The sequence below is a fragment of the Nanorana parkeri genome, unplaced genomic scaffold (assembly GCF_000935625.1).
Source record: "Nanorana parkeri isolate BGI_ZX_2015 unplaced genomic scaffold, ASM93562v1 scaffold38, whole genome shotgun sequence".
Classification (NCBI taxonomy): Eukaryota; Metazoa; Chordata; class Amphibia; order Anura; family Dicroglossidae; genus Nanorana; species Nanorana parkeri.
In genome coordinates this window covers 162,658-177,720 of record NW_017306306.1, presented here as the reverse complement: position 1 = coordinate 177,720, position 15,063 = coordinate 162,658, and the positions used below count along the sequence as shown (strand labels likewise).

General features: G+C 45.2%; 1 protein-coding gene across 2 annotated transcripts; it reads left to right on the top strand.

The window, feature by feature from the left end:
• Window positions 1–8,011: 8,011 nt before the first annotated feature.
• Window positions 8,012–12,316, top strand: FAM60A (family with sequence similarity 60 member A). 2 transcript variants are annotated; one of them, XM_018570483.1, is made up of 6 exons: window positions 8,012–8,139; window positions 8,726–8,825; window positions 9,177–9,292; window positions 9,721–9,728; window positions 10,304–10,454; window positions 12,189–12,316. In XM_018570483.1, exons 1-6 carry the CDS (start codon window positions 8,012–8,014, stop codon window positions 12,304–12,306), a joined length of 621 nt encoding a protein of 206 aa, XP_018425985.1. In that variant the 3' UTR covers window positions 12,307–12,316. The 2 variants fall into 2 exon arrangements, with proteins under 2 accessions (XP_018425985.1, XP_018425978.1); XM_018570476.1 differs by lacking the exon at window positions 9,721–9,728 and having other exon boundaries at window positions 9,177–9,288.
• The last annotated feature ends 2,747 nt before the right edge of the window (window positions 12,317–15,063 follow it).

Here is a 15,063-nt window from a genome sequence, read left to right as displayed (position 1 = left end):
TGATTGGAAATGTGGAATGTTTGACGGGTTGTAATATGTACATTGTATAAAACAAGAACTCTTCTACAATGACATATGATAAGATCAGTGTGACCATTACAATACAATAAAGTGGAACTTCCCCTTATTGTAACATGGCAACAAAGACAGCTCCCAACTATCCCTGATTTGGAGGGACTGTCCCTCTTTTGGAGGCAAATCCCTCTGTCCCTCTTCGTTGTCCCTCTTTGTGATCTAATGTATATACCTGTATGACAAAAGTGTTAAGTTGGGTATACACGGTACTGATGTCAGCCAGTTCCTGACTCATACAGTGGGAGCCGCGGTCGGTAGGGTTGCCACCTGTCCAGGATTCACCCGGACAGTTCGGGTTTTATCTACGACTTATTCTCCCAAAAAATGTCAGCGCGACACTAGAGTGTGTTCAGGTTTCGCTTGAAGAAAAGGTGGCAACCCTAGCGGTCGGCACCATTCTGCCTGGCATACCTTGGTCAGGTGATTGAATGAGCAGGTTGGAAAATTCTAGCTGCTAGCTCCATTTGGGTAATCTGCCGGCAGCCACTGTTAGCATACAATAGAAACAGCGGGGATTCATCGACTGACGCCCGTAAGCATTGAACAAGGAAACTGTTTTATCATCTTCGTTCAGCCCTCAGGTTGAATGAAGATAATAGAAGCGCGTATATCCAGCTTTATTCTGCACCAAACTTTTCATCTAACTTATGAATGATTGCATTTATTATTTTGTAAATCCGGTATAAAGAAAAAGTAAAGGGGAGGGGGCACTTGTGGATGTAACCAATCATTTTCTGCATGCTAGTTCTTCATGGTCCCATGGCGTGGGGCATGTCCTTTGCCTACATACTTTGCTCTAAAATGTTTCCCTCTTTCCAATCTCAGAGTTGGTAGGTATACAAAGGCACCTTCAAGGTGCCAATGCACTGTGCGAATTTTGGATGGTTTTTGAGGAACCGGCCGAAATATGCACAGTGTGTGCCGCTGGCGGCATCCTTTTGGTGGGCATCCTTTTGGTCGACATCCCTCAATCAGCTGATCGTAGGCAAATTTTCTTATGATATGGGCCAGCAGCCAATGAGCTGCTCGCTCTTGTCGGGTATTCTACAAATGGAGAGATGATTGGATGGACAAATGGATGGATGAATTAATAGATGGATGAATTAATAGATGAAAGGATGGACAGATGAGCTGAGAGATGAGTGGATGGATGGGTGAGTGGATTGAAGAATGGACAGATGAGTGGATTAAAGAATGGACAGATGGATGGATGTATCAATGGATGGATGAATGAATGGCTCCCACTTAAAAGAGGCTGTATTACATTGTTGCAGTCACAATCATTGGCTATAATTGGAACACTCAATGAAAGCATTTATGAATAGAGAACCGTGGATCCATCCATTTCTTTATAAGACTTCACCTCTACATACAGATTGGTGTAGAGCGCTCTCCATTTGCTGTCCCATGTTTTGCTTTGCAGCAATTAAAACCAGATGGGGGTTGTAACCCTTCCCCACTCCATCCAAAACGAGAATAAAATGTTTCATGGGTGGATTCACTTTAATGTGTCTTCCTTATTATGATTATACTTAGCAGGGCAGCTAATCCTACTTCCACCATGATCCCGCATCCTGCAGACCACCCTGCCAGCAATGACTCATTCTCTCAATGGACATCCACACACTACTACTGTACAGCCCGGACCAACCACGGCCTTTGTTGTGACTTTTCCACGGCTGGACCCGCCCTCTCCACACTAAGCTATGACAAGACCCCGCCCACCTCGTCTCTCCCCTTTTCCCGCCCTGGCCAGCTCCCTTAAAAGGACAATGGAGAAGCGGGAAGGTGACGTCACGGGAGCCATGCAAATGAGCTCGATTGAAGAGAATAAGAGCGTGGGAACCGCGCGTGCGCAGTGTAGACGTTCTCTGTAGAGGTGGCCCGAGAGAGTTTTGGGGGATTTGTTATCAACAACCCCCCTGTGGACAGGACACCGGAGACAAGTTCAGGTAAGAGGCTGGGCGGACCGGGGGCTGAGCCGGGCATGGCACCCCGGGATTTGCAGGGGGATGTGATCATTGCTTGACCTGTTCTGGACTGGCCGATCGCTGGTGATACGTTGATGAGTGCTGGCCGGACACTTGGCAGCCCCGTGTGTGGTCAGATCGGCGGTGTGTAGCTCTAGGGACAACTTTTAGGAAGTGCCCGGGGCTGGACCGGGGGAGCCCGGCTGGTCCCATGCATTGCCAGTGCCATGTGTCAGCGCTGCCCGTGTGCACTGCACGTTCCTCCATTGTTCAGTGTCACAGCTCGGGCCTCATGTCTCTATGGCACAGGCTGCCTTCTCTGCACCATGGCACGTCTGCTGCACGCTGTGCAAAGCTGCTGGTTGGAGACGGGGTGTGTGGGTGTGCTTCCGCGCACCCCAATATATACAGGCTGCACCCCCATTGCAATGGATCCCATCATCATCTGAGCATGATTGCAACTTTTAGAGTGGCTGTTATAGCTCAAGGGGCTTGTTGGAGGAGGTGTGTAGCAATCTTGGGGTCTGTGAACCCCCAGAAGTCTGCTGGCTGCCTCTTTGCCCCCGATTGCAGTTGGCAGATGTCACCCTTATCTGATAGAAGATTGCAGCTTCTCCAGTGACTGATGGATAACAGAGTGCAGCTCGAATGAGGATTGTCACAATATTGGGGTGCATTGAACACCCCGGTATCTGCAGTCTGCCCCCTGATTGCTCTCTGGATCTGCCATCCTTCTCTGATCGTGCAACTTCTAATGGTTTCATTGTGCATGTTGTAGAGGGGGGGGGTAAGAATGTGGGTACAGATGCCCCATCCTCTGGGGGGCCAGACACCCCCTCCGATCAGCCGATGCCACCAAGTCACGATGAGTTCGGGGATCGGCTGTAACTTTGTAGCAGAGTGTTTACCGCACGTCGTTGTTTGTCGTGTACCGATCGGTATAAAGTGCTGTCAGCACGTGCTGCATTGTGATCGGGATCCCAGTGACACCCTCATTTTCTCGGTGATGATCGGGGGTGGGGTGTCGGGTGATATTTGGTGGGGGGGATCTGATGGTGTAGGGTGGTATGTTGGGGGAGGTGAGAAGGCAGATCAGTGGGTGGCCAGTGTGGCTGGCTGGGGATTCCGCACGTAGGCATAACAAAGACACGCTGACTGCTCAGGAGGGAGCCGCAGACAGTCAGTGCAGCATCATCACATTGCTTGTCAGCTCTTTTAAATAGCCGTTACCAGCTGACCCCCTGTGGTCACCCCCATCACATTTGGGGTCCCCTCTCCCCATTCTCCCAGAGCCTCTCTAGTCTATGAGCAGATAATCACACAGATTAAAGAGAACCTGTCCTCTGTGAGCTTTGCATGAAATGACATTTTATGCAAGCTAAACCTGTTGCAAAGCTGAACAAGTCAAACTGAGCTTGTAATGAGTGTGCAGAACCCCAAAATACTGACCGACCTTCAAATCAGCGCTGTCCCCTTTTTTTTTTTTTTTGTAAGCTCCATGTCCTTTTTCTCAAACATGGCCAGAGTTTTGGAGTTTGTGTGCGAAAGGAGTGGTTGTCGCTGTCAGCCCATTTAAATTAAATAAGCTGCTTTCATACACAAATATGCGTGTGTTCCCAAGGACATGGATAGGCCCAAAGTGACACTAAACGCACGAGTTGAATCTTAAAAATGCATTCAAGTACCTTTTTAACTATTAATAAAAATGTATCTTATTTGTGTATCGCTTGGCTGTAGATCCAAGCTGTTTAATTCATTAATTTGTATTGAGATTATAGTCCATCACGGGAGCGAGCTTGGAGCGGTGGCTACTTTACAACACACACAGTGACCATGGGGAACAAAAGTAGCCACTCTCCAGAAGGAAGGACTGTTAGCACCAATTCAGAGATGATTTGAGGATCTACAGCTGAATGATACACAAATAAGATAAATTGAGGGGAATCTATAAAAATCTGGAGCAGCTGTGCACAGCAACCAATCAGCTTCTGTCTCATTTTCAAATCTTACCTCCCAGTAAACTGAAGAGAGAAGCTGATTGGTTGCCCTGGGCAACTGTGCCAGTTTTGATAAATTCCCCCCCATTTTTGCTAGTTATGGGACTTGAATGCTTTTTTTTAAAGATTTACCTCTTGAATTTAGTGTCACTTTAATGCAGGGGTGGACACTTTTTAATATGGACATGTAGGAGCCAGATAGTCCAATCCAGGAGCCATCAGGATTTGTTTTAGGACCAGCGCCATTGAGAACTTTGTAGAGACCTCCATAACTTCCGAAGTTAGGCACCAGCTGTAATTTTTAGGGCTCATTGGCTGCCCGGCTCCTGGGATTGGTCCAGTCCTGCTTTAATGGGTCTCATTTAGAGCTGCAGCTAACGATTATTTTCAAAATCGATTAGTTAGCCGATTATTAAGTTCGATTAATCGGATAAACTGCTGTATAATTTTACACTTTCCATTTCACTATATTGCACACCACACTTTTTTTTTCTTTTTTACTTCCACCGCTCAAAGCTTGCTCCTGTCAATACAAACTAGTAGTCCATCACTGGAGCCATTTTTTAAAAATGTATTTGATTGTTTATCCGATTAACCGATTAATCGAACTTAATAATCGGCTAACTAATCGATTTTGAAAATAATCGTTAGCTGCAGCTCTAATTAATTCCATCGAATGGTAAAATCAAACACTATTTTGAACAACATTCATCAAGTCTCTGATGGCATTATCAAATATCTTGACGAGATTTTTCACATGACAATTTGTACAAAAATCTACTCGTGTGTGTGTGTGACCATCTTTAGGCCTCATTCACACTGCCACGCATATGTGTGTATTGTACCATATGCAAATAAATGGCTCCATACACACAGCCGAGCATATATACACGTAGCGTATATATGCACAAAAAAATGGAACTGCGGATACACTGCGTCCGGGCAGTGTATTTCTGCGTAATTACATGCGTACGGCACATTAAAAATTCCATTACAAGTGATGCATTCTGGGATTGCATACAGTGCACGCATAGATGCTCGTATATACGCAATATACAATTTTGCTTGCGTTGTGTGTGAATGAGGGCTTAGGAACAATGGCCTTTGATGTAAAACGTGCCTGTGACAGGTTCTCTTTATTGAAAACAAGCTCAAGGTTCAAGAAAATAGTTCTGTAGACCCTTTTTGTTTTCTTCTGATGTTGAAGAAATGCGTGTTTAATTTTTTATAAATACATTTGTTTGATTTGTGGTGATTGAATTTTGAGAAGATGTTTTGTTTTCAGTCTTTGCCAAATGTTACTTTGTTACTTTGTTTGTTTTTTGAAAACGATCAATGAGGAGAGTTTGTCAGACCTGAATCCTTATCTTGGAACACAGCGAATGATCAGAGATGCAGATTTTAGAAGGATCCCTCCTACTCAAACACTCAAAGCCCCAGGCATGCCCAGTGCCCCCAAACAGCATTGCTTGGGCCTGGGGATAGGCTGTGGGTACAGGGAAGGAAGGGGGGGGTCTTCTCTCTATGTGCTGGATAATAATGTTGGTAGCCGGGTCATTGTCAGTTTTGCCTGGAGAACATCTCCGAGCAATGAGTCAAATCAGTGAAGTGCTAATGTGGTGGTCCTAAGGCGGAAGCAGCAGGGGGGGCTACTGGAACCCAGGAACATGGCTCACATTTGTGGGAGGAGCAGAGCTGCTGACTTGCCAGCTTTGGTAGAATGTCAACCCCAGCTGATGCTCCAAAATTGTATTACATGATAGATTCCTCCCCTCCCCCCAAAACTAAGCTCAATCCCTATCCCACCATTACTTTTTTTTTTTCTTTTCCCTTTTTTTGTTTTCCTTATTTAACACTGAAGAGGCAAATTTTTTAAATTGTGTTTGGCGGTTTTTTTTGGGGGGGGGGGGGGGTAATTTACATTGAACTTTTTGTTTTTTTTCTTCAAACACTATAGCAGGGATTTGTACTAAGGGCCGCACTTTCAGTACATGGAGGTCTGCTCTAAAGGAACTGTCTATTCTCTAGAATCTCATGGTATACAATATACCACCCAGCCATTTAAATGTAGGTGCCAAGTAACTGTTAAAGCAGAACTCCGGGGCACACACTCTATTAACCCTTGCAGTTGGGGCTAGCCATGCACTGGAAAGGTTAACTGCTTTTTTTTTTTTTTGTGTATTGGTTAAAAAGAAAAAAAGATATATATTCTTGCCTGATCCTCTGAGCCGCCATGTTCTGGGACAGGTCCCTTCTGCTTGGCTCCCCCTCTGCAGTAGCGGTCTAGGTCCTGTGTCATCATGTTCTATACTTAGTGGGGGGAATTGATTAAAACTGGAGCAGACGGAATCTGGAGCAGTTGCCCAAGATAAAAAAAAATCAGCTTCTCTCTTCAGTTTGCTCAGGTAAGATTTGAAAATGAGACAGAGGTGCCGATTGGTCGCAGTGCATATCTGCTCCAGTTTTGATAGATTCCCCCAGGACGCAGAGGGCCATTCCAGTGTGGTCACTGGGACAGGAAGTGAACTTGGAATAATAACCGGTCCAAAGAGAGATAAAAACCTTGCAGAGGTGTACACTTCCCCAGTCTGTCCCTAATCCCCAGCACACAAGCCCAGTGAGGTCCATTTTATGTAGGAGACAGGTACTCTTTACTGCTCAGGCAGCTTGTTGGCGTCTCTTTGATCCATGGAGGATGTTTTGTACGATGAGCGAGGCTTTGATCTGCTCTTATGATGCCATCCAGAGTCTGAACAGCTTTTGTGGCTTAATGTTTTCATTGTGTGATGTTTTATAACAAGTGCCAGGAGCATCGTGTGAATGATTGTATATGGGAGAGGCTGAAGCAGCTCAGCCAATCAGAATGTCCCGACCTAGTCACCTATAGCCGCAACTCATCCACTTCTAATGTACTGACTTTGTTTCTCCTCCCCAAAAATCTAAAGTATTAAAATGATACCATGGGTAAGTCAGTCTGCCCACAACTGATGTTTCAGTTGCTTAGAGTTTGAAGCTGAACCCCATCAAACAGATGAAATGTATATAAGGGAGCGGTTTTATAGTTCAAACAATTTTCTATTTCTGTCCATCCAGTTCTGAGATTGATATGGCTCTGCCACACAGCACAGTCCTGTCTGGCAGGGGGGTAGTCCTGATTTGTCTCTGCTGCAGCTCAGGAACACTTGCAGGTCTTGTCCATCCCCCCAGCCTGTGACTGAAAAGAGAAGCAGCAGACTGATGAGCTCATCTTTCTGTCTGCTCTCCCCTCATATCGGCATGCTCCTTGTGCTGCTTCTCTCTCTCCCAATCTGAGTTTTACAGAACTGAGACTGAAACCAGGGCAGATTGAGGTATTTATTGTGCAAGCCTAAAAAATAAAAACATTGAAAACGGAGGTGCATTGATTTTGTTTCATCTGGAATGCAGGTTTAACTGCAGCCCATTGCTTGACCTTTAACTCTTCGCTCTTCCCTGCTTGGAACAGAGTGGGCAACTCCAGCCCTCCTTTAACTACAAATCCCATCATGCTTCTGGGAGCCATCCCTGTAACTGTCAGTATTGCAATGCCTCATGGGATTTGTAGTTTCACAACAGCTGGAGGGCTGAAGTTGCCCACCCCTGGATTAGTACCTTGCTCAGGTTGTAAATGCCATTTTTTCCTTTGGAGGAGATTTTGCTCACTTCCTGTTTTTTTGTGTCACCTGCCACCTTTACAGGAAGTGAGGGGAAGCCTTTGCAAAGAGGATCCTAACTGCATTTAAAATGTCGCTGGTTGTAGCCCTTCCCCCCCACGCTCCAAAAACTGTCGCTGCTTGGATTTCCCTTCCTTTGCTGTGTGACACATGTAGACTAACAGGAAGTGACTGGTGACACAGCAATACAAAGGAAATAATTTATTCGGTAGCCCCACTCTTGCCATTTATTAATGACGTGTCTTCCTTCTTTTCAGCGTGCTCATTCAGATGAAAAATGATTGGATTTTACAAGCCAAAGACTTACAGGAGCCCCAGAGGCTGCTGTATCTGCAAAGCCAAATCTTCCAGCAGTCGCTTCACAGACAGCAAACGATACGAAGGCGACTTCCACAATTGTTTTGGGTAAGGATCTTCTGTACCTCCCTCTGTATACCCTGCTTAGAGTTGTAGTGATGAGGAATCCAGGAACGGTGTGGCCCCTAAACACCCTGATGGATGCCGGATGGTCCAAATTATATATAAAATGTATTCAAGAGGCAAAGAATCCCCTCATAGGACTTGTTATCCTGGCTTTGCGTAAGTCCACTAAGCTTTACTGCTGTGCAAGTTCCCCCATTCATCTGTAATCTGGTGTTTGGGAATCCTAAAGCTGCCGTTCTGCAAGTCAGGGGGTTCCCAACTCCTCCCATCAGTAAGCAGTAGTTGTACATAGGGTTGCCTCCTGTACCAGATTCATCTGGACACGCCGGGTTTTGAGTCCTGTGTGTGCTCTGTCTGGGTTAGCCAGAACCCCGGAGACAGCACATAGAGGACTCAAAACTCGGACTGTCTAGGGGAATCCGGGACAGGTGGCAACCCTAGTTGTGCCCCCCCCCCAATCCTTTTCTCCAGCAGAGCCCCTAGTTCTGATCACCAATTATTGATGGTTTACTGAATAAGCCTTTCATGTCATAAGTTCTAAACATTCCTTTGTATGTTCTGATTGCAGATTGCATGAAAGACGCACAGGAGATATCTGCAATGCCTGTGTCCTTCTGGTGAAGAGGTGGAAAAAACTTCCGTCCGGCTCCAAAAAGAACTGGAACCATGTAAGTTGTCCTGATGGCGCTTATTGTTCACATGTGCACACCTGACAGTAACTGGAACAATCTATTTTGGCTTAACCCCTTCGTGACGGGAGACGTACAGTGTACGTCTTGTCATCATATATTTCGGCGGCCCAAAAGTTTGGCGCATCCCTAATTTTGGCACATAATGTCAGATTTTCCAGTTTCTCACAAGTGGTAGAATAGTCTCTGTAGCAGGTAGGGGGTCTTTGTAAATGATTGAAGTCTTGTAGTTTTATAGTGGAAATGAACAGGAGTTGGATCGTGGCATCCAGGATTCATGGCGGAGTTTTTTGTGTTATGCTCACTTTCCCATGTCTGTTTTGTGGACAGGTCGTAGATGCTCGTGGGGGACCAAACCTAAAAGCACTGCGCATCAGACCCAAAGGAATCCGACGTTTGGCTGCTAGAAGGAACCAAATTAAGAAAAGCCTTTCAACACATTGTAAGTTGTGTGTTTTGTGAATGATGTCATACTGATCCTCGGTATATTAAAGCTTCTGCTGGGCTCTGAGCACCCAGAATAAACCTAACTTCCCAATTATTACCCGTGCTCCCCTTAGCTACCTGTCTCTAATACCTGTCATCAACTAAATCTGCAATACAGCTGTTAACTGTCAAAGTTGACCCTGGACTCTAGCCTGCTTCTAACATTTAATCCTATCTCTCTTCCTAACCCTAGTCTAAAACTTGAAGCTGAGCTCTGGCCATACAAAAAAATGTAATTTAAATATATTCCTCAATAGCCACAAAGGCTATAAATCTACTTTGTGTGCATCCAATGCCTTTGCAAACCCATATATTGCCTTGTAAAGGTAGCAGTGACATCTCTGGGCTACACATCACCTTTGCAGAGCTGTGGGAGGGGCCCGAGTAGGTCACACAGTACAGGAGGGGGTGGAGACAAGACCAGTCACCCTGCACAAGGACCGAGCAGCAGTGACCGGTCTTTTTACAGGAAGCTCCTGCACAGAGAAATCGTGTCACTGGGTTACTGCACAGGTCTGGCAATATACACAAACGAATCAAAGATTCAAGCGAGGATACAGGTGACTCTTGTCTAGTTTGGGGAGATTTCCCTTCTCGTTCTGTCAGACGGCCAGAAATGAGGAAATTCCTTACTGGGATGGTTATCAATGGAACAAGGGTTTGTCGGGGTTTTTTTTTAATCCCCTGTTTTGACAGATGACCTTTCGCCATCACTTTCTGTCCCTGTGACCATGACCACAAGGGCTAATAGAGGACACATCTCCCCAGAAGGTACGCCGGGCAGAGGGTCTAACCACACTCTATTCAAACAAAGACAATGTTTTGGCTGGAGTTTGGCTTTACCAGTTTGATGAATGTAACCCGGTCATTGACATAAAATATTTTGAACTTTAGCAGCAAGTTTTTATTGGCGGCTCGAATGCCATAAACCGATTGTAGCTTTTCATAACAAATGTCCGTTTTGCCCACAGATTCTGGTGCGCACAGTACGGCTTCCAGTGCTTCACCGACGCACTCCTCATCCTGCAGTAACCACTCCGACACTGACACAGACACAGACATAAGGACCGCACCGAGCCGGAGTTCACCCTTCTCATTTTTGGATCCAACCTATTGGAAAAGGTAACGTAGTCTTTAAATAGGTCTCCTTTTTATAAACCTGGTTTTCAACAGTTTGATGCAAGCTGTAAAATTTTCTTACCAGAATTTGCAATTCTAGATCTCTCTGTATAAGGTTGTCCTGACTCTTGGCTGTGAGTCAGTTGTTTGCAGTAAAGTGTTGTGTTTTTTTTCAATAACACAACTTCTTGAAGTGAAAAGACATTGAGGGGGGATTTGTCAAAACTGGAACAGACAGACAAGTTACTGTGCACAGCTGCTCCAGATTCTATCGGCTTCTCTTTCATTTTTAAGTCTTAACTGAGCAAATAAAGAGAGAAGCTGATTGGTTAACATGGGCAACTGCTCCAGATTTTGTCTGCTGCAGTTTTGATAAATTCCCCTCATTGTGTATGTATGTGCAACCACCATATATGGCCAAAGGTTGGTGAACTCTTGACCATCACTCCTACATATATGGCTAAAATTATGTGGACACACTCCAAATTGAGTTTCAGGAGTGTCCAGTGAAGGGTTACAGGATACAGAGACATTTCAGACTATTGTACACTTCAAACCTTGTGACAACCGTTTAGGGAAGGCCCTTTTCTGTTCCAGCATGACTGTACCCCTGTGCACCAAGCCAGCTCCATAAAGACATACAAGGTTATTCACTAACCTGCCGAAGGCAGCAGAGTGCATAACCGAGCCGAACGGTGTTCAGCTATTCACTCCGGCTCAGTACTGCTGGTTTTCAGCCGTACGTCGGCTGCCTTCGGTCAGCTGAACATGCTTTGCATGTTCGTCTGAGCTGAAGTGCAGAAGGACTTTGACTATGCCGATCCAACATCTGGATCATCTGAGCCGACGCTCCAGCAGCTCACTCGCTGCCGTTCTCCCCTATTCACATAGGGGCTGTGAGTGGATAGCTGAATGCTACCGAGCAGCATTTGGCTACGTTGTTCTGCTCGTGGTACCAAGCAGAATCTAAAATAGTAGGGGGAAAGAAAAAAAAAAATAATAAAAATCTAGCTCCGCACAACTGTTTCCTATTGGCCGGCACCTGCTAGTCTTCTAGCACATTCTGGCCAATGAATAACAAATTGACCCAGTTGTTTAATGACAGATCAGCATCCCCAGGTCATTTGGGGATGCTGAGTTGTCATTACAACTGGGCGGAGCCAGCTGTGAGATCATGGCTGGCTCCACCCAGCTGTCACTTGTGGGACGAGCGGCCGGCCTTTGGTTCGCCCCGCTTCGGCTCAGTCGAGCCAAAGCATATGCCTACGGCTCGGCTGAGCGACACATATGTGCTTGACTGAGCCGTTCGGCCGCCTATAGCCCGTACAGCAGCCCTTTGGTTTGACTGAACCGAAGGGCTCCGGTGACCGAAGAGAGAGCGAAGGATCAGCCGAAGCTACGGCTGGATCCCTTTGGCTCCTACGTGAATACCCCCCATAGTTTGGCCAGTTTGATGTTAGAGAGCCTTGAGCTGAACCCTACTAAACACCTTTTTAATGAATTGGAATGTTCGTTGTGAGCCACATAATCTCATCCTACATCAGTGTCTGACTTCACAAATGCTATTTGGCTGAATGGACTGTTAATTGAAGTACAAAAAAAATCATAGGTGTGATTTGTCGGGTGTCCACAAACGTGTTCATATAGTGTAGCCGTGCAGGTCCTGCATTGCCTTGTCCTATCCTATTTTATTTTTTTTCCCCATTAATTTTGTTTTACCTTTTTCTATCCCTTCAGGCAAAAAGTTTGCTGTGGAATCATTTACAATGGACGATATGGTGAAGTCCTCATCGATGCCCAGCAGTTCAAACCTTGTTGTAGCAATAAGAAGACAGAGGAGACCACATCCAGATGAGGAGACCCAATGGGCATATCTCGGTTAAAAAAAAAAAAAAAGCAAATGTATATACATGATGTTTTTTTATAAATGTGTATTTTTTGTGATGCTTTTTTATATACTCTGTATTCCCTCCCAAGTCCACCAAAAACTGGTTCGATGTTGGTGATTTGGCACACCCTTCTGCTGTCTTCTTAGCACTAGTTGTGATTTTCCCCTCCCTCCCCACAAAGCTCTTGCGGTTAAGTGGGTGTAACGCCATTGTTTGACCTTGGTCATTGAGTGGAACTGACCATTCCGGTGCAGATAAGCTCTACAGTAAGAAAGCTGCGGCTTTGATTCGGTGTGGAATTGACCACCCAAAACTGAAGTCTACATTTTCAGTCGAGTTGACCTGCATGTAGAATAAGGGAGATTGCACTTCCTTGCCACTTTGGATTATCCCCCAGATTTCTTGGCATGGGAGGATTGCCAAGGAATATTAAGAGACTTTATGGATCTGCAGTGAGTCCGTTCCAGATTGGTGCTGAACCATGCAGGAACGTTTATGGATGTGACCTAACCATGGGCGCCTTCATCTTTTCATTTACCTCTCAGGTTGGCTTCTCAGTGCCTTGCCTCCCTGGATTATGCCGCTATGCAGTCTTGAAGTTACCAGGTGCCCGGGCCCTGCCCGTGTTCCTTTGCCATTTTGCTCGACCATAATCGGAAAATGTCAGACTTCATGTCACTTTTTGTCTCAGTGTTGAAAGCTAATATTTTTCCCAGGTGGGAATTTTGATTTCACATTATGCCATCAAAAGTCAATCCAGTTATTTGTCTTGATGTCTTTACGGTTGTTGGGACGCCGCAGAGGTTGGACCAGTAGGAAGCTGGCTGTGGTGGTGATGGAGAAGAATAGGAAGCAAGATTCTTCATGCATAGGAAAGAAAATGAGATGCATCATGTTCTGGTCCTCGGTGTGAAGGTCCGCTCCTCTCTCCCCAATGGGAAATCTTACTTGTGTTCAGCTAAAAGACAGTTTATTTTGTCTGAACTGTGTTTATTGTTGGCAGGTATTGCATTTTCCAGGTAAAAGCCCTATTTTATTGCTTTGTACATAAGCACCGGCTGTATAAAGGGAAGATCTGGAGTAAACCTTTTTTTTTTTTTTTTAATCTCTTATTTTGACTTTTATTTACACTTCTGAATTCTAACAATTGTAAGCTAATGTTCCATCTTCATGTGACCAGAAAATCTGCTGCCTCTGCAATGTCAGAACACTGCTCAGAACTAACTGACCCAGAACAAGCATGCAAGTGGGGGTTCTGACGTGCCTGGTTTGTAATACTTTTTCATGAGCAGTGATTGGAAGTTTGGGATCCAGAGACAGCCAGGCAGATAGCATTTTTATTAGATCAGCAATGGCCATGTGCATATTTTTCTCAGCCTAGGTCACCTTTAGGCTTCATTCACACCGAACTGTGGTTCCTATAAACTTTAATGGGAGCGCCTGAAAAATGTATTTATACATTTTTCTCAAGCAATCCCATTTCAAAGTCAAAAACGTGATTCTGCCCCAAAAGAGGCTCACTGGTGACGGAAACAACTTTCGGGAGTGAACAGGGGCCATGGAAATCAATGGGATTCCTCTTGCTACAAAATGCCTAGGTGTGAATAATGCCTTAATGCAAGTGCTACAGAGGTGATGAAATCTATTTGCTGCTGAGAGATTCAACTCTTTGTTGCCCATTTCTCTATCCGCATGCTGATTTTAGGGTGCTGCCAACAGGTTAAGTCCAAACCCCAGCCTCGCAAATGCCCTTAAGCGTGTAGCGTGATGCACAGGGACCTCCTTACCTCTTCTCTGGGGGGCATTCTCTGTGATGTAGAGAGCATGGTTAATGTGATGTCAGTACAGGTCTCTGCACCAATGTATTGAGTGACAAGTGTCATGGTGACTCCCTCCCTTCCCAGGGAGGTTTACCAATGACACCCTGCACCCACAAGAAGTGTGAAATGACACTTGTCACTCAACCCAGAAGTGGTATCACCCTTTAAGGTTTTTGTAGCAGACCGCTTTAGGCTAGCTAGGACGTAATCTGCATTGGCGATGTTTAACGACAACTAAAATCTTCCCAACATTGAGTTTAGTAGCCGTTGATCGCTAAATGATAGAACTAATGGTTTCATTTGGAATAGGCTACACATTGGCATACAGAAACCGCTTAATTGCGTTCTACAGGCCACTCGTTGAAAAGTATTTTGGAATCATTTGAAATTACATTTTACCTCTGTTTGAAAATAAAAATATACTGATATATTATCTTTAAAATAAACACAGCTAATGCTTTGGCATAGAGACCATTCCGTCCACTCAGCACTAGGTGACTGTAATGGGTAATGTGAAGGCTGCCTGTGCTGGGCCTCCTGGCTGTCATTCTGATTCAGTGGCTTCAGTGCCCGCTAAGTCTCTCACTCAGAGCAAGTATCCAAATCGGGAGTTTTTACTATCCTGATCTGTCTCAAAATTGTGAAGTCAGACAGCCAGGCAATTGGCATTTCAGAAGTAGGTCCGTATCAGCAGCCTGTGTGATGCCCTCAGTCCAAGTCAGACTGGTTCATGGTAGCAATTCATCTAAATACACTACTAAACATGCAGGTTTTGGTGTTTTGTTTTGTTATAAAAAGAGCCTGAAACGCAAACAATTGTAGAGGACCTTTCTCATGGGACTGCTGGGTACTATCAATCCATACATTTCCCCTTTTACTGGGTGGGGGTTCCCCTTTTAGTAA

Bases quoted from the DNA above. Each gene is read 5' to 3' on its own strand.
- FAM60A (XM_018570483.1), top strand. From the start codon at position 8,012: ATGATTGGATTTTACAAGCCAAAGACTTACAGGAGCCCCAGAGGCTGC. The intron at 8,140-8,725 runs GTAAGGATCTTC...TTCTGATTGCAG, and splicing joins GACTTCCACAATTGTTTTGG to ATTGCATGAAAGACGCACAG. The intron at 10,455-12,188 runs GTAACGTAGTCT...CTATCCCTTCAG, and splicing joins GATCCAACCTATTGGAAAAG to GCAAAAAGTTTGCTGTGGAA.